The following is a 27,800-nucleotide window of genomic DNA, read 5'->3' as shown; positions in this document are numbered from 1 at the left end:
GTTTGGTTTATGTTTATAGAGTAGTTTTTGAGATAAAAAGTACTAAAACTTGTTTTGTTTCTTTTTTCAGAAATTGTTTTGAAAAATTATTTTGAGATAAAAAGTACGAAAACTTGTTTGGTTTGCCTTTTTTCAAAAATGGTTTTAAAAAATTATTTTGGGGAGAGAGTTTTAAAAAAAGTGATTGATTTGATATGTATGAGAGAGAGAGAGTAATTTTGAAAAGTAGGTAACCAAACGAAATTTTGATATTTTTTTTTAAAAAATTTGTTTGGTTTGATTATTCTTGAAAATTTGTTTGTAGAGAATTTTTTTCAAAATTTTTTCTGAAAAACAAACCAAACAATTTTTTCAATTGGTACGATACTTATTGATACTAATATATTTTCAGGTGCCATTTCAAGTTTATTGCAAAAATATTATATATTTATTAAAAATATTGGTTAGTAACAAATAATTTAAACATATAATATATAAGCATATAAAATTATATTGTTTTCTTTTCTTAAAATAATAATGTATATCATATTATATATTTGATATAATATATAAATATATCAAGTAAAATAGAAATATCATAAATTTACTTTGCTTGGATATCATTCAACTATGTCAGAATTACATTTTTCAAACGATATTATCCGATATTTACAAAATTGCCCAAAACTCATTGAGAAATTAACTGAAATAATATTTTTCTTTGTATTTCGTTTTCTCTTTGGTACGGTACATACTAGCTTGTATCTGTTTGGTAACGTTTACGTTTTCAGTTTATATTTATAAAAATTTTATAAACTGGTTTTTGTTTATTTTTTGTTTATTTTTAGAAAAACATAAACTACAAACGCGTTTGGTAATTGACAAAATGTTTAAAAAAATTTAAAAATATAAAAAAGAATGAGAAATGACAAGTGCTGGCAAGTAGCGGCGGAAGACGGTGGTGGAAAGTGGTGACGGTGGGTGGTGGGTAGCGGATGGTGGTGGTGAGTGGATGGGTGGCTGACGGTAGCAGGTGGTGGGTGGTAGCGAGTGGGTGATGGTGGTGGCGGCGGCGAGTGGTGGGTAGTGGTGACAGGTGGGTGGCGGATGACGGGTGGTGGTGGGTAGGTGGCGGGTGGTGGATGGTAGCGAGTGGGTGGTGGCGGCAGGTGGGTGGCGAATGACGGGTGGTGGTGGGTAGGTGGCGGGTGGTGGGTGGTAGCGAGTGGGTGGTGGTGGTGGTGGTGGTGGTGGCAGGTGGGTGGCGGATGACGGGTGGCGGTGGGTAGGTGGCGGGTGGTGGTGGTGGTGGTGAGTGGGTGGGTGACGGTGGCGGGTGGTGGGTGGTAGCGAGTGAGTGGCGGATGACGGGTGGCGGTGGGTGGGTGGTGGTGGCGGGTGGTGATGGTGATGGTGGGTGGGTGGGTGACGGTGGCGGGTGGTGGATGGTAGCGAGTGAGTGGCGGATGACGGGTGGCGGTGGGTAGGTGGCGGGTGGTGGTGGTGGTGGTGGTGAGTGGGTGGGTGACGGTGGCGGGTGGTGGGTGGTAGCGAGTGAGTGGCGGATGACGGGTGGCGGTGGGTGGGTGGTGGTGGCGGGTGGTGATGGTGATGGTGGGTGGGTGGGTGACGGTGGCGGGTGGTGGGTGGTAGCGAGTGAGTGGCGGATGACGGGTGGCGGTGGGTGGGTGGTGGTGGCGGGTGGTGATGGTGATGGTGATGGTGGGTGACGGTGGCGGGTGGTGGGTGGTAGCGAGTGGGTGGTGGTGGGTGGTGGTGGTGGTGGCGGGTGGCGAGTAGTGGGTGGTGGTGGCAGGTGGGTGGCGGATGGCGAATAGGTGGCGGGTGGTGGTAGTGGTGGATGGGTGGGTGGGTGGGTGACCATGGCGGGTGGTGGGTGGTGGCAGGTGGATGACGGGTGGGTAGTGGGTGGTGGTGGTGGGTGGTGGGTGGTGGTGGCGAGTGGGCGGTGGTGGGTGGTAGTGGTGCCGGGTGGCGGGTAGTGGGTGGTGGTGGCAGGTGGGTGGCGGATGGCGGGTAGGTGGCGGGTGCTGGTAGTGGTGGGTGGGTGGGTGACCATGGGGGGTGGTGGTGGTGGTGGGTGGTGGCAGGTGGATGACGGGTGGGTAGTGGGTGGGTGGCGGTGGCGGGTGGTGGGTGGTGGTGGCGGGTGGGTGGCAAGTGGCTGGTGGTGACGGGTGGCTGGTGGTGGCGAGTGGTAGATGGTGGTGGCAGGTGGGTGGTGAGTGGTGGTGGCAAGTAGGTGGCGGGTGGTGGTGGTGGCGGGCGATGGATGGTAGTGGCGGGTGGTGGGTGGATGGCAGGTGGGTGGTGGTGGTGGCGGCGGCGAGGAGTGGGTGGTGGTGGGTGGTGGTAGGGGGTGGGTGATGGGTGGTGGTGGCGGAAGACGGTGGTGGAAAATGGTGGCGGATGGTGGCTAATGTTGGGTGGTAAAAAAAAAAAACTCAAAACTCAAAACGGAAACACATTTTTTTTGTTTTCATTTTTTGGCCAAATTTATAAACTGAGACAACTGATTTATAAATAAAAAATTTTACCAAACAAGTTTTTATTTGAGTTTTTAAAATTTTTGTAAATATAAACAGAAAACTGAAAACGTAAGTGTTACCAAACGGCACCTAAGAAATTAACTATAATTTTAAGGGTGCTATTATGGTGTGCAACCTCTTAAGATTGCACACCATATGCAACCAACACAAAAGGTATAAATGGAAGGTGTAAACATAAAACAAGACAGCAAACAGAAAGGTATAAGTGTAAGGTGTAAATTGCACACTTAAGAAAAATCCTAATTTTAAATGGCTAAAGTGAAAAGTATGAGAATCTTGAAATTCTATTGTGAAAATATAATATAATTCTGTTCGCATAAGCAAATATTATATATATTCTTAATTATTATTATTATTATTGTTTTCTTACCAAGGTTAACTAGTGAGAGTTCATTGCTTTCAAATAATTAATGATAGAAGCGGATAATAAAAGGGTTTGGGAATTAATTTTTAACAATTTTTTTAATTTTTACAAAAAGTTATATAAAAAAATAAATAATTTGATAATTTATAATAATTTTTTAATTAAAAATATAATTCCCAAAGGAGACTTGAGCCTAAGTATCACTTTCATTACATATTGTTGGTGTTGCTTTTTGACTGAATATTAGGGGTTGTTTGGGATGATCTAAATAAGTGCACTTTTTGACTTTTATGAAATATGGGTTGGGTTTGAAGTGATGTGGTAGAGAGGTGATGTGACTTAAATAAGATGATGTGATTTAACTAGGATATTGACTTTTTGACTTTTTGACTTTTTTAGGGGATGTCAAACCTAGCCTTAGTATTTTTATAATGGTGAGTCACGGAATTATGAATTATTTAGATTACGTATCCTGTTTCAAGTTAGATTTGATTCAGAATTATGAGGTGATTTAGTGAAAATTTACATTCATTTCATATAAGTTGTCTAGGCTCAATATTTAGGAGTGCCATTTGCAAATAGTGTTGTACTCCTATTGTAAAATTTTACGACTCTTGTTGTGGAGTATGTGTAGATCTCACCGTTATTCTAATGATATTTTTTTTCTTTTGGATTGAGTTAAATTTGGCTATCAATCAGTTATTTTTGGAGTTATGGCTTGCAAACATTGTGATGCTCCAATGAACTTCTTTTTTTATGTTAAAAATAAATAAATCTTATTAATTATATAATTTCGTTAATTAATTCAAATTTTTTTTCCCTATACGATGGAGGTCAAAATCAAGAAAAATGAATTATATAATTGCCAAATTAGCAACTCCCACAGACTCCCTATCATCCCCCTTTGGCCTAGACTCGACAGCGCATTCCGCAAAAATCACATGGTTAGACCAAGCACCTGAGACTGTTAGGGTATATTTTTTTATTGGAGTTTGAGATTCAATTAGTTTGTTAAAAATTTTAATTTGGTTTGATTTAATTTAGGTATAATATATTTTTATTATATCTAATTTGGGAGACTCAATTTAGTTTGATAACAATTAGAATTTTGATATAATAAATTCAAGATTTAATATATATATATATATATATATATTGTTTCAAAGAGTGGCGATAGAAAAAAAAATCAATTTGGTGATATAGTGTTTTGTGGATCAAAAAGGTGTGCTTGTTGCTGATGTCACTTGTGTTGGTTTGTGTGTTTGTATTGCTTGTGCAAACAAGCAACAGTGTGGTTCTGCTTCGTTTTCGGTGCTGATTTGGGTCTATTATTTTAGATTTTCTATAATTTTAGTTTTGAAGATTTAGGCTCATCTATTTAGTGAGTTTTTTCCTCTTGTTTATTTGTGATTATTTGGAATTCACCTAAGGGTGGTTTTGTGAGACTATTCATGTCTCGTTTGTAATTGTTTGGAAACTATTTGGTTGATAGTGGAATCGGATTTTGATCCCGTACACGTAAAAATTCTTGTGTTACTTTTGATTTAATTTTTCCGCATTAGTTTTTTATTCTCATTGATTGATTTACTTGTGGGGAATCACATATTTTCCCTAACAATAGGTATCGGAACTTACGGTTTATTGGGATTTATTAATTTGTGTAAATCAATGAAGGGGAATGTAGGTCGTATATTTAACTTCAATGGAAGCAATTGGGTAACTTGAAAAACTAAAATGGAGAACATATTATTTTGTAAAGATTTGTATGGGCCAATTGAGGGTGATAGTGGCAAACCTGATAATATAAAAGACGGTGAATGAAAGAGGCTTAATCAAAAAGCCGTTGGTGTTATTCGTCAATGGATTGATGACAGTGTGTTTCATCATGTTGCTACTGAAACTTCAGCACATGATTCATGGAAAAAATTAGAAGGCCTTTATGATAGGAAATCAACCACAAATAAAGTTTTCTGCTTCGTAAGTTGGTTAATTTAAAATATAAAGATGGCAGCCCCATTCCAGAACATTTGAATGAAATAAAGAGTATTGTTAACCAACTTGCTTCTATGAAAATTATTTTGATGATGAATTGTAGGCTTTGATGCTACTTAGTTCTTTGCCCGAAAGTTGGGAGACTTTGGTTGTGACCGCTAGTAATTCGGCACCTGATGGAGTTGTCATAATGAGCCAAGTCACTAGTAGCTTGTTGAATAAAGAAACTAAAAGAAAATCAGCGGTTCCTCTCATTCGGAAACATTTGTTGTGAGAGGTCGAAGCAAAACAAGGGGGAGGAGTAAGACTCCTCATGTCGTGATCAAAGCCGTGACAAATCAAAAGATGGTTCTTTTTCAAAGAAAGACATTGAGTGCTATTGTTGCCATGAGAAAGGGCACATGAAGCAAGAATACCGAAAGCTCAAGAACAAGGAGAAAAAGCGTGACAAAAGTGTAAATAAGAAGTAAGAAGACACAACGGCAGTTACTACTGATGATCTCATGGTCGTTTGTGAAGATGATTGTATCAATTTTGTGGGCCAAGAGAGCAATTGGGTGATTGATTCCGGTGCTTCTTTTCATGTAACTTCTCGAGTTGATTTCTTCACTACCTACACCGAAGGAGATTATGGATCTGTTCGAATGGGTAATAAAGGTTTGTCCAAGATTATTGGCATGGGTGATGTTTGCTTAGAAATAAATTTGGGCTGCAAGTTGTTACTTAAAGATATGAGGCATGTTCCCGACATTCGCCTCAATTCGATCTCTACTGGGAAGCAGATGATGAAGGCTACAACAACAAATTTGGTGATGGAATATGGAAGCTCACAAAGGGTTCTTTGGTGGTGGCTAAGTACAAGAAGACTCATATACTTTACTCGATGCAAGGAAAAATTTGTAAAGGTGTTGTCAATGCACTTGAAGATGATACTTTTACTGAATTGTGGCACAAGCGACTTAGGCACATGAGTGAAAAGGGGTTGCAAGTTTTGTTCAAGAGAGAGCTTTTACCCGGTTTGAAAGGTACACATATCAAAACTTCTGTTCATTGTTTGGCGGGTAAACAACATAGAGTTTATTTTCAGAAAAATGTTGCTTCTAGAAAAAAAAATGTGTTGGAGTTGATTCATTCGGATGTTTGTGGTCCTTTAAAAGTCAGAACACATAGTGGTATACTTTATTTTGTTACTTTCATTGATAATTATTAAAGGAAAGTTTGGGTTTTTCTACTAAAAACAAAAGATCAAGTTCTAGAAGTATTTAAGTATTTTCAGGCCATGGTTGAAAGAGAAACAGGACAGAATATGAAGTGCATCCGATCAGACAATGGTGGTCAATACATTGGACCATTTGATAAGTATTGTTGCAGCTAAGGTATTCGGCGCGAAAAGATAGTTAAGAAGATTCCTCAACAAAATGGCGTTGCCGAGAGAATGAATCGCACCATTGTGGAGAGAACAAAGTGTTTGCTTTCACAAGCTAAATTGTCAAGATCCTTTTGGGGTGAGGCATTGAGGACAACAGTTGACGCGATCAATTTGTCTCATTCCTATCCTTTGAATGGTGATGTTCCAGAAAGAGTTTGGACCGGCAAAGACGTGTCTTATGAGCACTTAAGAGTGTTTGGTTGCTGAGCTTTTGTTCACATTCCAAAGGATGAGAGGTCCAAGTTTGATAGTAAGTCAAGACAATGTATTTTTCTTGGCTATGGGCGTGATGAATTTGGGTATAGATTGTGGGATCCGGTCGACAAGAAAGTCATTTGAAGCCGTGATGTTGTGTTTCTTGAAGACCAAACAATTGAAGACTTTGGCAAAGGTGATCAACCGGAGCCAAAAATTAGTGATCTCATTGGCATGGATCCATCTCCTTCATCTTCAGTTGATGATGAAAATGGGGGAGATGTGCAGCCATCCATTGAAGATGTAGAGGATGATGCTAATCTTAATGAAGTTGAGCTAGAAATTGAAGAAGAGCATCCAACTCAAGAACCGCCACCACAACTTGAGTTGAGAAAATCTACAAGGGACCGGCAACCTTTGTGAAAGTATCCTCCCAATGAATTTGTGTTGATTTTCGATCAAGGGGAGCCTGAGAGCTACCAAGAAGCAATTGAACACACAAAGAAAGATGATTAGAAAAAGGCAATGGAAGAGGAGATGAATTTCTTACTTGAAAATCACACTTATGATTTAGTGAAGTTGCCTAAGGGGGGGAAAATTTTGAAAAATAAGTGGGTTTTCAAATTGAAGAATGATGGCAAGAATCTGAGGTACAAAGCACGTCTTGTTATGAAAGGCTTTGGGCAAAAGAAATGTATTGACTTTGGTGAGATTTTCTCATCGGTTGTTAAGATGTCTTCTATTCAGATTGTACTTGGCATGACTGTAAGTATGAACCTTGAAGTTGAACAATTTGATGTGAAGACCGCATTTATTCATTGTGATCTTGAAGAAGAAATTTACATGGAGCAACCGGAAGGTTTTGTAAAAAAAAGGAAAGAGAAATTTGTTTGCAAATTGAAAAAAAGTTTGTATGGCCTCAAGCAAGCCCTGCAGCAATGGTACAAAAAATTTGACTCTTTCATGATGAATAATGGTTTTTCTAAAACTACTTCGGACCATTGTGTGTTTGTGAAAAAATTTTCGGATGGTAAATTTATTACTCTTTCGCTTTATGTTGATGACATGTTAATTGTGGGTCAAGATTCTACCATTATTGACAAGTTGAAGTTAGAGTTGAGTAAATCTTTTGCTATGAAAGATTTGGGACCGGCAAAGCAAATACTTGGTATGAAAATTGTTCGTGATCGCAAAGAGGGACTAATTTGGTTGTCTCAAGAAAGCTACATTGAGAAAGTTCTTGAGAGATTCAACATGAATAAAGCAAATCCGGTTGGTTGTCCACTTGCGAGTCACTTCAAGCTTAGTTTGAACCAATGTCCTACAAGTGAGAAAGACAAGGAAGAGATGTTGAAAGTTCCTTATTTTTCAGCAGTTGGTTCTTTGATGTACGCCATGGTTTGTATAAGGCCGGATATTGCTCACGCCGTTGGTGTGGTGAGTCGTTTTCTCTCTAATCCGGGTAAAGAACATTGGGCAGCGGTAAAATGGATTCTAAGACATCTTCGAGGGACTTCGAAGGTGTGTTTGTGTTTTGGGGATGGTAAGCCGATACTTGTTGGGTTCACAGATTCTGGCATGGCCAGTGATGTTGATTCTAGGAAATCTACTTCGTGGTATTTGATGACTTTTGTAGGGAGAGCTGTGGCATGGCAATCTAAATTACAAAAATGTGTTGCTCTCTCAACTATCGAAGCTGAAATTATTTCCATTACGGAAGCTTGCAAAGAAGAGTTATGGTTGAAGAAATTTTTGCAAGAGTTGGGTTTGAAGCAAGAAAGATATGTGCTTTATTGTGATAGTCAAAGTGCTATTCACTTGAGTAAAAATTCTACTTTTCATTCGAGATCGAAACACATTGATGTGAGATACCATTGGATTCATGATGTGTTAGATTCGAAATTGTTACAACTCGAAAAGGTTCATACAGATGATAATACTTCAGATATGTTGACAATGACTTTGTCGAGAGACAAACAGTTGAAGTGTCGAACTTTGACGGGTATGGTTGATGTCTCCACCTAGTCGATAGGGGAAGAATTGTTGGAGTATATCTCCTTATTGGAGTTTGAGACCCAATTGGTTTGTTAAAGAATTTTAATTTGGTTTGATTTAGATATAATATATTTTTATTATATCTAATTTGGGAGACCCAATTTAGTTCGGTAACAATTAGAATTTTGATATAATAAGTCCAAGATTTAATATATATATATATATATTGTTCCGTAGAGTGGCGATGGGAAAAAAAGATCAATCTAGTGATATAGTGTTTTATGGATCAAAAAGGTATGCTTGTTGCTGATGTCACTTGCGTTGGTTTGTGTGTTTGTATTGCTTGGGCAAACAAGCAACAGTGTAGTTCTGCTTCGTTTTCGGTGCTGATTTGGGTCTATTATTTTGGGTCTTCTATAAATTTGGTTCTGAAGATTTAAGTTCATTTATTTGGTGAGGTCTCTCATTTTATTTATTTGTGATTATTTAGAATTCACCTAAAGGTGATTTTGTGAGACCATTCGTGTCTCGTTTGTAATCGTTTAAAAACTATTTTGTTGATAATAAAATTGGATTTCGATTCCGTAGATGTATCTCACATTGAGAGAATCACATAAAAATTCTCATATTACTATTAATTTAATTTTTTTAATTTAATTTTTTATTTTCATTAATTGATTTACTTGCAAGAAATCACATATTTTCACTAAGAGAGCGAGATTGTCAGCACACTCATTCACCTTTCGCAGCACAAAACCAAATCTTGCAACGCCAATTTCTAGTAGGCAACTCTTTAATTTGCCGTCTAATTCCGGCTTGTGGCTGATTGCCATTAAAGTTACTTATCAATTGCACACTCTCAATCTAGGAATTTTATGGATTGGTAAGGAATTGTTTTCTCTCTCTTACTGAGAGCTTCTCTCTCTTCTATGAGGGTCTCCCTGCCTTAGGGTAGTTTCTGGGTTTCTCCGTCAGTAGCCCTCTCTCACTCACTCTTTCTCTCTTTGTTCTCCCCCTCTTCCCTCTAGCCCACCTTTTTTCATCGATTCGGCTCCTTCTCTGCCCCCCTCCTTTTCGTTTCTAACCTTGTTCTCCTCTCTCCATCCCTTACCCCTTCTTCCCTTCCGTATGGCTTCGATCAGCAGTAACCCAGAGGTTAGCGACGAGTTGACTCTCGAGGCTGGTGGATGCGAGACTGAGATTGTCTCCAAGTTTTGTCTCATTGGGAAAGTCCTCGCACCCAAAATCCTAAACCGAAATGCAGTCTCCTCCATTATCAACGGTGCATGGAAACTGCGAGGTACCCTGAATATCTCCCCTTGGTTTGATAACATTTTCCTTTTCCATTTTACGGAGGTGGAGGACCGCAACCGGATCCTTTTTGAGAGTCCTTGGTCCATTATGGGTTCCCTCTTGGTTCTCCGTACTCTATCGGCCGGACAAACTGCAGCTGAAGTTGATTTCAATTGGTGCTCTTTCTGGGTACAGGCTCATGGCTTGCCGTTCCATAATATGACAAGGCACACCGGTGAGATTTTGGGTCGGCGAGTTGGCCATCTGGTCCATGTGGACGCACAATCTGACGGTTTACTCCTCAACCGGAGCTTTCTCCGCTTCCGGGTGGTTATTAACCTTCAAGAACCCCTCCCTAAGGGTGTTTGGCTCAATCGCCCACAGGGTAGCTCGGCGATATGGGTTTTTTTCAAATATGAGAGGCTTTCTGACTTCTGCTATGACTGTGGGAGGGTTGGCCACGACAATAAGCTTTGCAAATTTGTATCTAAGGAGCAAGGCCTAGCATCTGGCTATGGTCCAGAGCTTAGAACTGGGGCTGTTAAGAGCTGGGGACTGCAGGTTGATCAACTTATCAGAACGGAGGAGGAGATGCTTGTTAGGGCCAGTTCTCCCTCCAGTCACCGGAATCAGCACTCTGCCTCACCCTCCTTCGCCTCCACGGCGGCGCGTACTCTACCGGACCATCAAGACCCAGTACCGCCTTCGTACACCTCTTTATCTGGTACAGCCTTGTGCGCACGATCCTCTGCCTTTCCAGAGACAGATGGCAGTGTCAGCTCGGGTACAGGTGGCATTCTCTCTACTGAGCCCCCTGGCTTGACCGTTATTGATATACCTCCAAGTCGTCCTAGTATTGAAGGCGACAAAATTGTCTTGTCCTCTCAGTCTCCCCACCAAACTGCTGATTCCCCTTCTCTGGACCTGACAACCAAAGTTGGGCCAGCCCTCGAGCGCTCCACTTCTGCCTTGAGGTCCACTTCTTCACCCACTGGGCCTGCATATTATGTGACAGAACCACCAGACAGCCCACGTACCTCGACCCCTACTCCCCCCTCTGGCGAATTGGGCCTCTCACTCCAAACCCCTGGCCCTCCTCCACACCCACTGGCCCCTTCTTTTGCTCTGGATTCATGCCTTTCCAAAGCTCTTAAATCCCTCTCCCTCAAACGGAAAGACCCTGCAGAAATTCAACCCTCCCCTCGCCCCTCCAAGATGTTGTGTTGTAATGCACCCTCCTCAGTGGTCCCTCACATCTCTGAACCACCCTCACCTTCTCTGCTTGAAGGCTTTGGTCTCTACTCTCCTGGGCCACCAACCGCCAGCCAGCCCACTAATGCTCCAGTTCGTCGTCGAGGCTTTCGGGTTTCTCGCAGGCATACTCTGGTGGAAATTGCGATTGAAGAAGCTGGTATTCACTCAGATAGGGCAGCCCTCATGACCATACCGGTAAGTCCATGTACCCCCGGAACTGATCTCTTAGAATCATCTCCTTCTATTCCTACTCAGCTGGTAATTCCGTGTGTTGAGGCGGTGGTGGCTGGCCCTAAACAGCCACAAGGTCCATGTTAATCCTGAGCTGGAATTGTCAGGGGGTGGGGCGACCCCTGACATTCCAGATCCTCCAAGGGTTGTGTCGAACCCATCGTCCTCAAATAATTTTCCTCATGGAGACGAAAAATAATCAATCGAAACTGGAAGCTATCCGACGGCGGCTCCGGTATCCAAATCACAGTTATGTGGACCCTGTGGGCCTTTCCGGAGGTTTAGCTTTTTGGTGGTTGGATGAGGTCCATCTACAGGTCAGTTTTAAGTCGGCAAATCTCCTTAATTGCCATGTCTCTGATAATCTCCATCATTCCCCGTGGCTCGCTACTTTTGTTTATGCACCTCCTAGATGGACGGACATGAGGGTATTCTGGCAAGTTTTACAGGCACTTACACAGGACACCCATGATCCTTGGCTCTGTATTGGTGATTTTAATGAAGTGGGGCAGTCTGGGGAGAAACAAGGCAGAGTTGTTTGTAACCGTGCGAGGATAGAACATTATCAGAGGTTCTTATCGGAGTGTCAACTTATGGATCTTGAATACAAAGGCACCCCTTATACCTGGACTAATAACCAAAAAGGCATCTGCAATGTAAGGGAGCGACTGGATAAAGCTTTGGTAACTGTTAATTGGAGACTTTTATTCCCCTATGCTCAAGTTCATCATGAACCTTTTCTCGGCTCGGACCATTGTCCCCTGCTTCTTCATTGCCAAATTCCTCCAAGGAAAGTGCCCCACCAGTTTAAGTTTGAGTCTATGTGGACAACCCATCCTGCGTGTGAAGAAATTATTAAGGAAAACTGGCTGAAATTTCAACCGGGCTCTCCAATTTCTAAAGTTTGTTTCAAGCTCCAAGCCTGCCAAAGAGGTCTGTCCGAATGGAGTAAGCTGGCCTTTGGAAACAACCGAGCAAGATTGACGGCTCTGAAAACCAGACTTCATCAACTACAGCTTCTCCCCTATTCAGATTCCAACGACTCCCATATTCGTCTCGTGCAAGCTGAAATTGAGATGGTTTTACTAAGGGAAGAAATGTTCCAACATCAGAGGTCTCGAATCAATTGGCTCAGTTATGGGGATCGTAATTCGGCTTTCTTTCATGCTTCGGTTGTCCAGCGTAGGCAGAGGAATCAATTGGTCAAGCTCAAACTAGATAATGGCGTCTGGTTAGAGACTGATAGTGCCATTAATGCTCACCTCTCCTCTTACTTTTCTCAACTTTTTCAAGCAAAGGGACCTAGAAATTTTGAGGACGCTTTGGCAACGGTGAATCTGTCTGTGACTCATTCGATGAATGACGCTCTTCTAAGGCCAGTCGATGATGATGAAGTCAAGCTTGCAACCTTTCAATTGGGTCCTTTAAAAGCCCCTGGGCCTGATGGGTTTCCCGGTCTGTTTTATCAAAAGCATTGGCATGTGGTCGGCTCCGAAGTGTGGTCAGCAGATTCGTCTATGGGAGGATCCGTGGATTCCGTCCCTTAAAGGTTTCAAACTCCTTTCAGCAAAGCCCCCCACCTGCGATGTTCTGACGGTGGCCGACGTAATTGATCAAGTTCATAAGTCTTGGCATTTGGACCCACTGTTGCACTGTCTTTCCCCAGCCGAAGTTGCAGCCATATCAGTTATACCTATTGCCATGGAAGGACGTGATGATTCGGTCATTTGGCACCACAACACGTCCGGCCTCTACTCAGTTAAATCAGGATATGCTCTCGCCAGATCTCTTAGGGACTGGTCCTCGGATACCTCTCCCTCATCCTCTATATCCCTCGTCCATAATATGTGGAAGATTATTTGGAGATTAGAGACTCCACCCAAAATTCGGCACTTTTGGTGGAAGGCCTGTCATAACCTCCTTGCAACCAAAGCTGGCCTTTTCAGACGCAAATGTGGCACTTCAGCGGTCTGCCCCATCTGTCTTTCTGCATCTGAAACAGTGGAACATTTGTTGTTTGATTGCTCTTGGTCCAAAGCTGTGTGGTTTGGCAGTTCCCTTAACCTTCGGATAGACCTTGGCTCAATCCCTAATGTGTCTCAATGGACCAGTGATATCATTAGCCAAGCCTCCTCCCTCTCTGATGCCAAGGCCTCCCTCAGCAAAATTGCCACTGTGGGTTGGTTCATCTGGAAATCGAGGAACGAGTTCGTCTTCAATAATATCCCAGTGGATCCTATGGCAACACTCCATCGAATTGCTCACTCATGGACTGAATCGGCAGACCTCTTCAGCACTATCACCCCTCAAGAACATCGGCCTACTTCTATGTCCTCTTCCCCTGTCTCAGGCTGGATACCAGCCAACTTTGGTTCCTTCAAGATAAATTGCGATGCCTCTTTTTGCCAACGGACCTCAAGGGCTGCCATTGCTGCAGTTGTTCGGGATTCCAATGGCCAACTAATTGATGGTAATGCCAGGACTGTTTCGGCCTCTTCAGCCTCCCAAGCTGAGGCTTGCGCTGTCCGCATGGCTTGCCTTATGGTTAAGGCACATAACTTGTCCTTTGTGGAGATTGAGAGTGACAACCAAATGGTCATCAAGCTGTGTGTTTCAGAACAGGTACCTCCCTGGGAGTTGAGTGCCATTATTCTGGATATTCGCCACTTCGCTTCTGTCTATCATCTCTCATTTTCGTGGACTCACAGATCCAACAACCGGGTAGCACATTGGGTGGCCACATCCCAAGCCACTCAGGTTCTTCCTGTCTCCTGGGCATGGTTTCCACCAGATAGTCTCTTATCCTTATTATCTACTGATGTATCTCCTGCTACTGCAGCCTCTGTTGTTGGTTAATAAAATGTTTCGTGCCTTTCAGCTCAAAAAAAAAATTGCACACTCTCAAGAGAATCTGATTCAAGCAGCACAAATTTGTAGCCTTCAATCCCTAATCATAACACCCCCCCTCCCCCAATATGGTCTGAATGAGCAGTCAACGTATGACAATGTTATCAATTTAAACTTAATTATTTAAAAATTATTTAGAATTATCATCTTATAATTCCAATTTATTTTACTTATAAATCTCACATTACACAAACTTAAATTCCATCACACAATCACCAATTCAATTTTTTTTGGATAATTTTGTCCAGATTAGCAAACTTTTTCATCCCGGTAAGGTTCCTATTCCTATTCCTATTCCTTAGGCGTTCACGGTTCGGTTGCAGCCAAGGAATCTCTAATCCGTCATTTGTTTGTCAGATTAGCGGATTAGAAAAAATCAATCTGTATTCGTCTGTCGGATTGACGGATGTGGATTGAGCGGATTGGCGGATGGATGCGAATTGGTTTAGCGGTTTAAACTTTTATAAATTTTAAACATAATACAACAATTTGTTAATATTTTTTTCAGTAATGCTACAGACCCCCAGTTGGGGTGACCCCAGTGCCACGTGTCGGCCTGAGGGTGGCTGGAAACTCAAAAAAAAAAAAAAAAATTGTTTTTTTGGACCAATGGGACGGGACCCCAGTACCCCCACTGGGGTCCAAAGCTTTATTCTATTTTTTTTAGATAACAATCAAACCCAACAAAATCAAAAGATTATCAAGTAAATTGTCAAATATAAATAATAAATACATATAAGAAAATCATGCATTATCAAAACTATTTGATAATTTATTTTTATTAAAAAATATTTAATTAATTTTTTTTTTTAAAAATGACAAATTAAGTCTTATATTTTTCACACAAAAATACTAAATGTCAATACTTATTATTTGATAAGAGAATTTTCAAATTGAAAACATAACAGAATATCTAAACTATTTTTCAATTGAAAATACAAACAGACTATCTAAACAAATTGAAAACACAAAGTCTTACAAATTACAAGAGGTGCTCGCAATTTGGAGATTCGGTTGTGGCTAAAGAAGCCTCAAATTTACCATCAGTCCAAAACTAAACAGATTAAAAAAAATCAATCTGCAACTGTCTACTTATCATCACACATCTATCTAAAATATAACAAATCAAATTAATTTAATCGATTTAAACAAATCAAAATATCCACTACTCACCCAGACTATTCCTTGTCATCCAAACAACATATTGCGGTAAGGTTCTTCAGTAGGTGTTGGGTTTCGGGTTTACTTTTTTGTAATTTTATTTATTTATTTATTATTTTTCTAAAGTCTACCTGATAAGACAAATCAAAACATAATTTTTTTTAAAAAGTCTAAAAAGACAAAAATTAGGGTATGTTTGGTTTATGTTTGAGAGATGTGTTTTAGAGATAAAAAGTACGAAAACATATTTGGTTTAGTTTTTTTTAAAAGATGTTTTGGAAAATTATTTTGAGATAGAGTTTTGGAAAAAGTGATTGATTTGACATGTAAGAGAGAGAGATTTGTTTGGAAAACTTGTTTGGTTTACAAGTTTTGAGAAATTTTTTTGGAAAAATTTGTTTGGTTTGATTATTTTTGAAAACTTATTTGTAGAGAAAATTTCCCAAAATTTTTTCAGAAAATCAAACCAAACGAAAGCTTTATTTAGTTTAATTTTTCAAAAATTATGTTTACATGGATTTTTGTTTACATGGATTTTTGTTTGTCTTTACTGATTAATTTTTTTTCTTCATATTTTGACATATATATATATATATATATTTTTGTACATTTTAGATACATCAAGATTAGATGCATTAAAAAGTTACTAAAATACAAAAAGTATATTCACTAACAAAAATGCAAACAGATTTTTATTTGTTTTTTTTTTTTTTAAATATTTTAGTCAAATTATTTTACCATTCAAATGCATCTTGATTATATTCATCTAAAAAGTATAAAAAATTAACTCAAATATGAAAAAATAAAATTCATTAAAAAAATCTAAAAACAAATTTTGAAAAGTTAAACTAAACAGACAAGAATTTTTCAAAATTTTTTATTTTTAAATTCGTTTACAAACCTTTTTTAAACATAATTAAAAAAAATACTAAAATCAAATTAAAATGATAAAAAGAAAAAAATGATTTATTTGGATTATCCCAAATGGTTGGCACCAACCGAATCTTCTTTTTGGATATTCAAGCCTTGTTTTGGGTAAATTAAAAAAAGTGAAGAAGTTACTAAAAAAAATTATATTATTCAAGGGTAACTTGTGAGAAAAATCATTACAGCAAAATTATTATTTTGCTCTTTGAATTCAATTATACAAAAAATCAAAAAGTCAAAAGGATAGAATTGTTATTTTGATTTTACTATAATATTTTATTACACATCTTTTTGTAAAAAATCAAAGAGTTATTTTAAACATACATTTTTTTTTTTCTCTACTTTTTAATCAAAAAGTCCAAAGTACACTTATATAGCACATTCCAAACAACTACTCCGTTGTCGTTTCCCAATTTTCTTTTTGCCTAAATAAATATAAAAGAATAAAATATAGGACTTTTCTTAAGTGTGCAACTTATACCTTACACTTACGCCTTTCTGTTTACTGTCCTGTTTTATATTTACATCTTCCACTTACACCTTTTGTGTTGGTTGCATATGGTGTGCAAGGTTGCACACCATAACAGCACCCTAAAATATATCATACATATTTAGAATGATCTAAATAAATATATTTTTTAATTTTTTACAAAACATATACTAGAAAAAATAGAGAAGTGATCTGACTTAAATAAACATGCCAAATAACCCCTAAATAAAATATTTCACTTAAATCATAATTATTTTATTTTTTCTCTTATAACTATTACATCTAAATTAATAAAAAAAATTAAAAAGTTAATTTAATCAAAAAATTAAAAAATAAATCTTCAATAATGCGATTTGCGAAGTTAATTATTAGCAGCAGCATAAGGAGTGAAGTCCCACACGTTTACCAAACACTCTCTTTCAGTTCCTCTCTTGACTGACTCTTCTTTCTATCTGCTCTGCCCACAGAGAGAGAGAGAGAGAGAGAGAGAGATGGAGAGAAACGAAGAAGAAAAGGAGATTGGAAGAGAAAACGGGTTATCATTACCAACAGAGAACAACAACAACAACAATCCATCATCATCATCAAACTCCAATGACGGTTCGATTTGTGGATTCGAATCTCTCCACCGCCTCCTCTGCGCCTCCCTCAGCCCCCAAGTTTTCCAGGTACTTCTCATCTCAATCTATCCCTAACTTGCTTTTCTTTATTTTTTAAATTTTTTTTGGTGAATTCAATGATATTCTTTTATTTGTTTAATCAATTATGTTTGTTGAAATTGGTTTGGTGAGTGTATGGTTTCAAATTTTCATATGATTTTTTTGAAAAAATTTAAGAGCGTGAATCGTTATTCATTGAGAACTGAATTAATTTCTCTAGATCATAGCTTTATAGTTATATGTGGTTAGTTTAATATAGTAATTTCATTGATCAGGCTTTTCCCATATACTGTAAATATAATCAATCTGTTGACTCCGATTTTGTTTTTAGTGAGTCCAGTGACCCAGTGGAAGACCGTTCAGGGAGGTGGGTGGTGAACAAAATTGTTTTAGAAATTGTTTATTTGCTCTAGAAGGCTATAAAATTGATGAGATGATGGGAGGGTTTGGTAAAGACAGTGCGGACTTTTATATAAAATTACCCAATCTGTAAGTCCAAAATTTGTTGTGAAAAATGGTCTTTTGGGAAATATTCGAAGACGTAATGGTCATCCTGGTTTGTAACAAAAGAAAAAAGTGATGGTCCGCCTCGTTTTTTGTATTTGTGGAGGGCTCTCCTTGATGAGTAACATCTCTAATTTCATATAAATTTAACGCATGTGGATTCATTCTTCACGTGCCCAACACAAGCTTGAATTTTTTTTCCAGTTCCAGTCTTTCAATTCTTTGTTCTCTCACGCTCTTTGTATACTTTTTTGTATAATTTTCTTGCAGTATCTGCAGAGGCTGTTTTCCATTTTCTAAATTATTGTTCATGGACCGTTTTTCTGATGTTTGTATTGACACTAATCGGAATATCTTCCTGACAGTAGAAATTGTGTATTGCTTTGCAGGAAGTAAAGCGATTGCTTTTGGGACTCAATTGTGGAAGAGCAGTTGAACCCATTTCTCTCCCTGAGCCTGCCAAAGCTCTATCTTCAAAGCATGATTTTGATCTGCAGGTAGGCAATATTATCATGTATTGTCATTCAATTTAGAGATTTATGGAGATAGGGAAAATTACTTTCCAACAATTAGGTGCTATGGTTTTAGGTTCTCTTTGAAGAATCAAACTGACAAATAGATTGAGTTACTCTCGGTTGTTTTCCCAAGTCGAAAGAAAAATTTGAAAAACAAATGAACTACTGTATGATACAAAGAGAGTATAGTTGTCTCATCTTGAATGCTATTTAAATATAAACAGATGATATGGTAATGTGCAAGTACAACATCCATTGGCCCCAAAAATAACTGATAAAAAAATGATTATTTAGTTGTCTGTCTTGGAATGAGATATTTTTCTTATGGGGAATTGGATGTCTACCTTACAGTTATGTTTTGGTTAGTTTTTCTTCTTGGACACAGATTCCTCTGTGGGATTTTATCCTCATTTTATTCATAGTGCAATACTTTCAATCTACAAATTAACTAGTGTTATATATATATATATATATATCATTTTAGAAGAAGAAAGCACCCCCTCAACTAGAAGCTTTTACAACCAGTTGAGGACTGTTAACTGTTGATTGTGTGATGGAACTCACTTGAACAAATCCATTTTGGGTGCAACTTTGAGCTTCCTAGTGGTGGTGACTAAAGGCAGAAGAATATACTCAAATGAATTTGGCTTTAGATTTGGATGTTTATTGATTTAGATGGTCTCTCTATGAAAGTGACTTTATCAGTGGCCTATTCACGAACATGTGGGGAAATATTTCAAATATGACCTTTAATGGAGTTGGTCTTTCATGTCTGAGGGAATGGGATGAAAGCTAATCCACATGGCCATAAGACAAACCGAGCTACTTGTTCTTGATTGTTATTGGCTCAGTGAGTGGCTCATTTGAGATTGCTCAGATATAAAGGTCTGAGGGTTGATTGTTTTGAATTCTGTTATGCATGCTCTCAGCTAGAGCTTAGCTCAATAAGCTAATTCAAATTTCAAGGATATGTATAAAAGCTAAGGTACTTGAGTTAGGATTGAGATTGTCGGAAGGTGAAGCTTTTTAAGATTGCTCATGAGGTGAGCAACCAGAGTAATTGCTCGAACTACACGTGAAAAACTCACTTCTTAGCACAAATTAGCTCAATAAGCTAATTCAAATTTCAGGGATATGTATGAAAGCTAAGGTACTTGAGTTAGGATTGAGATTGTCTGAAGGTGAAGCTTTTTAAGATTAACCAGAGTAATTGCTCGAACTACACGTGAAAAACTCACTTCTTAGCATAACTTGGCTCATAAACAGTACTAAAATTGGATGGCATAGAAACAATAATTTTTTGAACTTTTTTGTTATCTTCGAGTTGTAATCGTCCTTTTGTTTGTACAGGAAGTAGTTTGCCTTCACTGTGTAGTTTGTATTGGTGTTATTCGTATAATCGCACTTGGAAATCATGATTTCATCCCAAAATATGAGAAAATTTTAACTTAACACGCCCTTGTATCGTCCTTTTTTAAGCTTCCACAGAAGCTGAGCAAAGTAAGCAGTAGCACACTTGTTGGCTACCTTCTTCGGTTGTGATTGAATTTCAAGTTCTTGATTGCTCAGGCGTGTATATTCAAGCAACAAAATTTGAAATATATATATTTTAAAATCATGATGCTATTCTTATACTTGTTCCTGTTTTATTTGGCGGTTTTAAAAAGTTGGTCATCGATATATATTGTTGCAGGCATTCTCCTTTCATGCTGACAAGGAATTATTAAGAGAACCTCAAATCATCAGGGTTGGTCTTATTCAAAATTCTATTGCACTTCCAACAACTGCACCCTTTTTGGACCAAAAGAGAGCCATCTTTCAGAAATTGAGGCCCATTATTGATGCAGCAGGTGCTGCGGGAGTGAATGTTTTATGCTTGCAAGTGAGTCATAGCATGAGCATTGACAATTCCCAGTAATTTTCCCATCAATGTTTGAGAATTCTGAGTAGTTTTATTTGTAATTCAACTACAGGAGGCATGGATGATGCCATTTGCCTTTTGTACTCGTGAGAAGAGATGGTGTGAATTTGCAGAGCCTGTTGATGGAGAATCAACACAATTTCTTCAGGATCTTGCAAGGAAATATAACATGGTCATTGTAAATCCAATTCTTGAGAGGGATGTGAAACATGGAGAGACTATTTGGAACACTGCTGTAATAATTGGAAATCATGGTAACATAATTGGTAAGCATCGAAAGGTAAATGCCAAAGTTTGTGGTTTCATCTTTGTGATGTTTTGTTTAGCATTTCATTTTGAAATTATAATTGCAATTTGCATCTGGCAGAACCACATACCCAGAGTTGGGGACTTCAATGAGAGCACATATTATATGGAAGGGAACACCGGGCATCCAGTGTTTGAGACAGCTTATGGAAAGATTGCAGTTAACATTTGTTATGGGAGGCACCATCCTCTGAATTGGCTGGCTTTTGGCTTAAATGGTGCTGAGCTTGTTTTCAATCCATCTGCTACTGTTGGTGAACTCAGCGAACCAATGTGGCCCATTGAGGTTTTCCTTTGTTCATTCTCTGTGTCTTTGAATCTCTTGTTCTTGCTTGACAGAAAGTGTTTGCTTTGAGATATTTTGGGCTAAGTTGTGAAAACAGTTCAAAAATTAGAATGGTTGGTGCCCGATTGGAAATAGAAAATTTACGAGATCCTTGCCTTTATCAAATGATGGATTAATAAATGATTTATTTAATTTTACTAATGTTTGAAAAGAAATAATTGGAAAATGGTCCATTGGTTTCTGGTTGGTTAGTAACGATTTGTGTTGTTATGTTGATCATAACATGTAATTGTGGTTTTACAGCCATTTAATTTACAGTATGCTTCTTGATATGTTAGCTTGCTATTCAGTATTGAATTTGACATTTGTGGTGGATTATGTTGCAGGCCCGTAATGCCGCAATAGCAAATAGTTACTTTGTTGGGTCAATCAATCGCGTTGGGACTGAGATCTTCCCCAACCCATTCACTTCTGGTGATGGAAAGCCTCAACATGCAGATTTTGGGCATTTCTATGGATCAAGTCATTTTTCAGCACCAGATGCTTCATGTACACCATCTCTATCCCGATACAAGGATGGGGTGATTATATCAGACATGGATCTCAACTTGTGTAGGCAGCTGAAAGATAAGTGGGGGTTTCGAATGACTTCCCGGTATGAGTTGTATGCTGAGTTGCTTGGCCGGTATGTTAAGCCAGACTTTGAGCCCCAAGTCATTTCTGACCCCTTGTTACACAAGTAGCTCTTCTTAAGTTCCAATTTAAAATGTTTTGAATCTGAAGCAATTAGTAGAAACTGATGATGGTCAGTGGGGGTTCTGAATGACTACTTGGTATGAGTTATATGTTGAGTTGCTTGGCTGTTATGTTAAGCCAGACCTTGCGCCGTAGATCATTTCTGATCCTTTGTTAGACTAGCAACTCTTTAAGTTCCTAGTTGAAGTATTGTGAATCTGAAAAATGATATGTCAATTTATCAGTGGAAAAGGTTGTTTGGAGTGTCCTAAATAAGTGTACTTTTTGTCTTTTTGGACTAAAAAATTGAGGTTGAAAATATGGATGTTTGGGCTAACTTTTTTACTTTTTATAGAAAAATGTGTAATAAAAAATTATAAAAATTGATTTGTAGGGAAAAATTCGAATTGGGAGTTGTGTAGCTGTAATTGTTGACTTTTGGTGAATAGTGTTAACTTTTTAACTTTTTGAGTAACTTTTTGACTTTTTTACAAGTTCCCAAACTTGGCCAAAATGTTTGTTGTTTATGGTTGTGTGATCTACCATTTGTGATTATTTTTTATTTGGTTGTGTCGACTGTAAATTAATGTATAAATAACAAGAATGAAGTGTGAAGAAGATATCAAAGCATTGCTTTTTCTTCTTTTTCCTTTTTCCATTTTTTTTTGTTTTTTCAGTTTAACTTAAGGAAAAGTATATCTCCTTGGCAGAATTTTAGAGGATGCATATGGGTCTCCTGTAAGTACGTGATCTGATACTTTAATCTGCTTCATTTTGGTAAATGCCTGTGCTGTGTGTTTTATCTACTCTCTCTCTCTCGCTCTGTGCATTAACTTGGCATCAAAATTAAAGATGTTTTGGGAGATGGCCTTTTCTTGTGAACTCCCTTTAATGTATTGAGGCTTCCCTTCATAAATTTTGTGGATTATTTTAGATTTCTTGTAGGTGTTATGCGGTTGACCTTGTGTTTGCATGCATTTGTCCCCACTCCTTCATAGACTAGAACTAGAAATAGCTAAGTTTTAGTATCTGAAAAAACAGATTATTATACTTAGTTATGTTGAACCAAATTACATAAAGACTCTTAGTTTGGGGACTAATAATCTTGAAATTACCAATCCTTCGATAATTTCCTATACAAAAATTGGAATGCCCCTAGATTAGGAGAGTGATTAATAGGCTCTTAATGTTACACAGGCTTGGGTAGAATTTAACTCCTGAAGTCAACTTTTGAGGTGAGGGTGTCCTCACGTTTATATGCTTGACATTGTTTTAGTACTTGGACAGCGTGAGACTTCACTTCACACTTGACATATCTCATGTTTGTTTAGAATTAATATACAGACTAAATGGTGTAATAACCATAATTTGCAAACACATTAGTCTTTTAATTCCCTAATCTGGACCTTCCCCAAACCCTTTATTTTGTATTCCACTCCTCCCACGGGATTCAATAGTTACCCATGTGGCGATATACAGTCTGATAAAGACTGTTCATCCGAAAACATCCTTTTGCATTCAAACATGAGATTCGAAATTGGTCTAGAAACAGTCCATTTCAAACAACACATCCTTAAAATCCCAGAGACTTTCTAGTTTGTGCATACTTTCATGACACACACAAATTACATAATATTCTCATGATGATATTTTTTTGAACTCCATTTTCTCATGATGATATGATACATACTAGTACAACCTTCTAGTTAACTACTGAAGCTTCCATGATTCTATGAACACACATCCATTCTGCTCTGGGTAACAACCCTGAAGTGAAAACATTAGGGCTTGAATAACTACTACAATCATGGTTTCTCCAGCCCACAAAACGACACGTCTCTTGCGATCTTAGCTCCTCTTCCTTTAGCCATATATAGACCTACATGATGCATCAGTTCCTACCAAAACAAAAACAAAAACAAAAAACAAAAAGTGAGGCAAGCATTGATGGTTATTAGAGAATAATTAAAACAAAATTTGCTATATTATAGGAAGAAAAATAAGCTAATTATATCTTGGGATCAATAAGTACGAGTATAATTAACTTATAATATAATAGTAGAGTATATTGTATACCTGTGGGTGAGCTATGGCATCTTTAATGTCTCTTGCAATGGAAACTGGAAAATCAAATGTTGCACAGCCACCAGAATAGACAATGACTTCCTCAAGAGGGGTGAGAAAGCCTCGGTTTCGGGAGGAAAGTGTGGAGCAAACAAAATCCAGAACGCATATATCTGTGCATATTCCCACCACCAATATCTACACCCACAAACAATACTTATAATTATCAGTACCATTAAACTTGAGAGAATTTGAGGTGTCATGGGGTTCACTATAAGTCTCATTTCAATGATTCAAATTGTTCATTTTATAAGTTATTCCATGTATATCATTTATAATATAAAAAAATTAGATCGATCTAATAATCGTAACTTTTTTATTTTATCATGTTTGTCTAAAAAAAAAAAAGATGAAAATAGACCATCTCGGGATTGACTTTTTTAGTGACTTTTTTGTTGATTTTTATTTTTATTTTTTATATTTAGTATTTTTTTTTAATTTTCAAAAAGTTATAGAATTTTAGATTCGATTCATGGGAAAAAAAAGTAAAAAATAAATTGAAAACAAATTACGAAAGGAGGAAAAAATTTTAAATGACAGGGTTTTTATTTATTTTTTTTAATGTCATTATTGAACCCTTTTTTGAATTTTTTTTACTTTTTAAATTTTTCTACACTAGACAGATTGGAAAAGTGAAAATTTTGATACAAATTTGAAGGAAAAAAAATCACTAAAGATAAAAGAAAAAGTTAAAAAAAGAAACTTTTTTAGTTAGATGCCAAACTGTTAGTAAATGCTATGAAGACCTAAGAAGATTATAAAAAGCAGAGAATAAAGCAGACTTTTCATTAATTTAAAATATTTTTTATTAATTTAAAAAAAAAATCACCCTTTCTAAAATAGAGTGCAAATATTTTTAATTTGATTCCCTCTGTTTTTCATACAATCTTAATCTATTCAATCCTAATAATAGACATTTGGAAGATAATGCAAAGTGAAAGTGATTGAGGATGGATGGGAATATCTATATCCATCTACTAATAGCAAATATATACTTACAGTTTTAATCTGGTTATTTTTCACCCAATCCACAAACACATTAGAACCATCCTCTTCCATTGAACCCAGATATCCATCGAAGCAATCTTTTCGCCTTATCGTTACATTTGGTTCCTTCTGCAACCATTTCAGAGCTGCACATGAGAGAGAGCCTAAGAATTGAATTATAGAATGAATAGATCAAAAAAACACAGAAAACAGACAATACTTATACCAGGAACCAAATTGGATTCATCAGTGCCAATGATGCAATGAGGAGGATAGGGATGTTCGAGTTTTCCAGGATGGTGGGAATCAAGAAATGCAAGAATTGGCCATTTCTTGTTGCAAAACACTTTTGCCAGTCTTGCCGATTCATTGATCATTTCATTGATCTGACTGTTGGGCTCTGTGGGTGCCTGAAGAAAGCACACAACCAACCAAATACAAACTCAACCACCATAACATAACAACTCAGTTTCAGACCACAAAGAGAACCAAACAATCACATAAACTTTAAACTTAAGTTGATTATCAAAGAAGGCCATGTTAGACTGATGGTCTAATCCATATTAATTTGAAGTAAAAATAAATCTATCCATTACAAAATAATGGAAAAGAAAAATGACTCATAACTCGAATTTCATGTGGGTTGAATGGGCCGAACTTTCCAAAACGACGTCGTTTTGGGCCGTGTTTTTTTTTTATTCTTTTCTTTTTTCGTTCTTCATTTTCATTCTTTGGAACAGACAGAGAGGGAAGAGAAGAGGAAGGAGAGAGAGAGAGAAGAGAGGAGAGAAGAGAACAGGCGATCGACGGTGATGGTCGGTGATGGTGGCGGCGATCGCAGATCTGAATCTAAAAAAAAAAAAAAATTCTGCATTTTTTCTAAGTAGATCTGGATCTGCAAAAAAAAAATAAAATTATTGATGATGAGATCCGGATCTGCAGAGGAAATTTTTTTTTTTTGTTGATGAAGATGATGATGAAGTTGAAGATGTTGAAGATGAAGATGATGATGATGTTGAAGATGATGGCCCGAACTGCATTTTTTTTTCTCTGTTTTCTCTGCATTTTTCTTCTTCTTCTTCTTCTTCTTCTTCTTCTTCCTTTTCTCTGCATTTTTCTGCCCGACATCAAGAAAAATTGGGTTAACATCATCACCAATTTTTTTTTTTGATGTCGAAACCCAGATTAAACATCATGTCCTTGTGTGTGTTGATGCCGAAACTCAGCTCCTTCTTCTCTTCGTCTTCTTCAGCTTTCTTCTTCTTCTTCAGTTCAGAAAAAAGCGAAAAAAAAAAAACGAAGACACCAAAACGAAAGATAAAGAGAGAGGGGAGGAGAGAGACCAGATTTCCAGCCCCAATAGTGCAGAAGCCATTGATGATGTCGACGAGAACTAAACCAGTCTTGACATCTTCAGATAAAACTACTGATTCTTCCTCAAATGGAATTTCATTCTTCAAAAGATCTACTGTCTTCAATACCATCTTTCAAAACCCAAAAAAGAGAACCACATAACAATTCACAGAGCAATTTAATTAATAATTCAAGATGGAGCTGGATTGCAGAATGGTGACTGAGGTATAGGTTTGTTGACATTTATAGATGGTTCTGTAACTATCTCTTAGCAATTCAATTCAATCATGATTGGGGCAAAATTCAGTGCCACATAGCAATGCCGTGACGATGCCGCACCTGATTGAACTTTGAATATGTATGTAATTTAGGAGAAATTATTCACGTACATCACGCCATCATCATATTGATATGATGTGCCTAATGAATAAATTTTGAAAAATGAGTTAGATCCCTTCGCGTGGAGGACCTTCAGAACCCCTTTATTAATCTACATTATTTATGATGTGTGGGGTTCACTCATGTATGTGTGGGGTCCATATCATGAATGGTGTGGATCATAAAGGGGGTTGTGGGGGTCCTCCACAAAGGGGTCCCTATCATTGCTGATAAATTTTAGAAAAATGCCTCATACACCCACTGGGGGTCAACCCCCAGTGAGGTGGCACTCTATTATTGGTCAAAAAAAAGACTATTTTCTTTTCTTTTTTTTTTAAGTTTCAATCAGTGGGGACGCGACAACTCACTGATAGTGCGACCCTACTGGGGGTATGCAGCGTAAATTTTAATAGACGTCGTTGTTATTTTTTTGAATTAATAATATATTGGCAATGTTTTTAAAATTTCTCCATATTATGATTTTTTTCGCAAGTATTATTTTCATTGGTCATGCACATTGCTGACGTGATACGCCTTCTTGTAATTTAGATTATTTCTTGTGGTGACTTGGTGGTTGTTGGACTTCCGTTTGGCAAGTTGGGTTAGAGGTTTTTTTTTACTATTTTAATCACAAAAGATAAAATAAGTTATTTTAATCACAAAAAATAAAACATCACATTCAATCTATAATCAGTACACTATTTTTTCACAAAAAAGCGCTAAAAAAGCCAAAAAGTCCTTCCCAAACCAAACTTTTTGGCCCAAATTAAAATAGTCAAAAAAAAGTCAAAAAGCCAACCCACTTCCTAAACCAACGCTTAGTGATAGTTGACTTTCTAACTATTGTTAAATTTTAAATATCTAGTTTGATGTATCTTAAAATAAATAAATAAAATAATCTTAGATATAGTTAGTAGATACCAAGTTCCATTCATAACAAAAAATGACCACACACACATAAAAAAATAAAAAAAATAAATAAATACGCTAATCATAGTTACAAAATCAAATCCTACTAATTTTGATTTTATGGTTACAAGATCAAATCTTTCTAATTCTCCATTATTCACGAGGCATAAAATCTTTAATTTTATAGTTACAAAATCAAATTTTACGAATTCTTCATTATTTGTGAAGCATCAAATCTTTAAGAGAATTAAATCTACCAATGTTGAGATAATAAAATCCGCCATTGTTTCTCTATAAAAATATAAAATTTACTCAATAAGCAATAAAATCAATGTA

General features: G+C 37.5%; 2 protein-coding genes across 2 annotated transcripts; one reads left to right on the top strand and one right to left on the bottom strand.

Annotated features, from left to right (window-relative positions):
* The first annotated feature begins 17,150 nt into the window (after window positions 1–17,150).
* Window positions 17,151–21,985, top strand: BETA-UP (beta-ureidopropionase). The gene is made up of 6 exons (XM_028220272.2): window positions 17,151–17,455; window positions 18,340–18,447; window positions 20,159–20,347; window positions 20,439–20,666; window positions 20,754–20,978; window positions 21,365–21,985. The coding sequence occupies exons 1-6, from the start codon at window positions 17,279–17,281 to the stop codon at window positions 21,719–21,721; spliced, it is 1,284 nt and encodes a 427-aa protein (XP_028076073.2). The 5' UTR covers window positions 17,151–17,278; the 3' UTR covers window positions 21,722–21,985.
* Window positions 21,986–23,206: 1,221 nt separating this feature from the next.
* LOC114278259 (nicotinamidase 1) lies at window positions 23,207–26,622 on the bottom strand. The gene is made up of 5 exons (XM_028220271.2): window positions 26,168–26,622; window positions 25,051–25,234; window positions 24,837–24,970; window positions 23,790–23,975; window positions 23,207–23,611 (listed from the first exon to the last, which is right to left on the bottom strand). The coding sequence occupies exons 1-5, from the start codon at window positions 26,306–26,308 to the stop codon at window positions 23,519–23,521; spliced, it is 738 nt and encodes a 245-aa protein (XP_028076072.2). The 5' UTR covers window positions 26,309–26,622; the 3' UTR covers window positions 23,207–23,518.
* Window positions 26,623–27,800: the final 1,178 nt, after the last annotated feature.

Source organism: Camellia sinensis, chromosome 2 (assembly GCF_055761805.1).
Source record: "Camellia sinensis isolate YWXY chromosome 2, ASM5576180v1, whole genome shotgun sequence".
Classification (NCBI taxonomy): domain Eukaryota; kingdom Viridiplantae; phylum Streptophyta; class Magnoliopsida; order Ericales; family Theaceae; genus Camellia; species Camellia sinensis.
The sequence above is the reverse complement of the archived record's forward strand: the minus strand, read 5'-3'. Positions and strand labels throughout refer to the sequence as shown.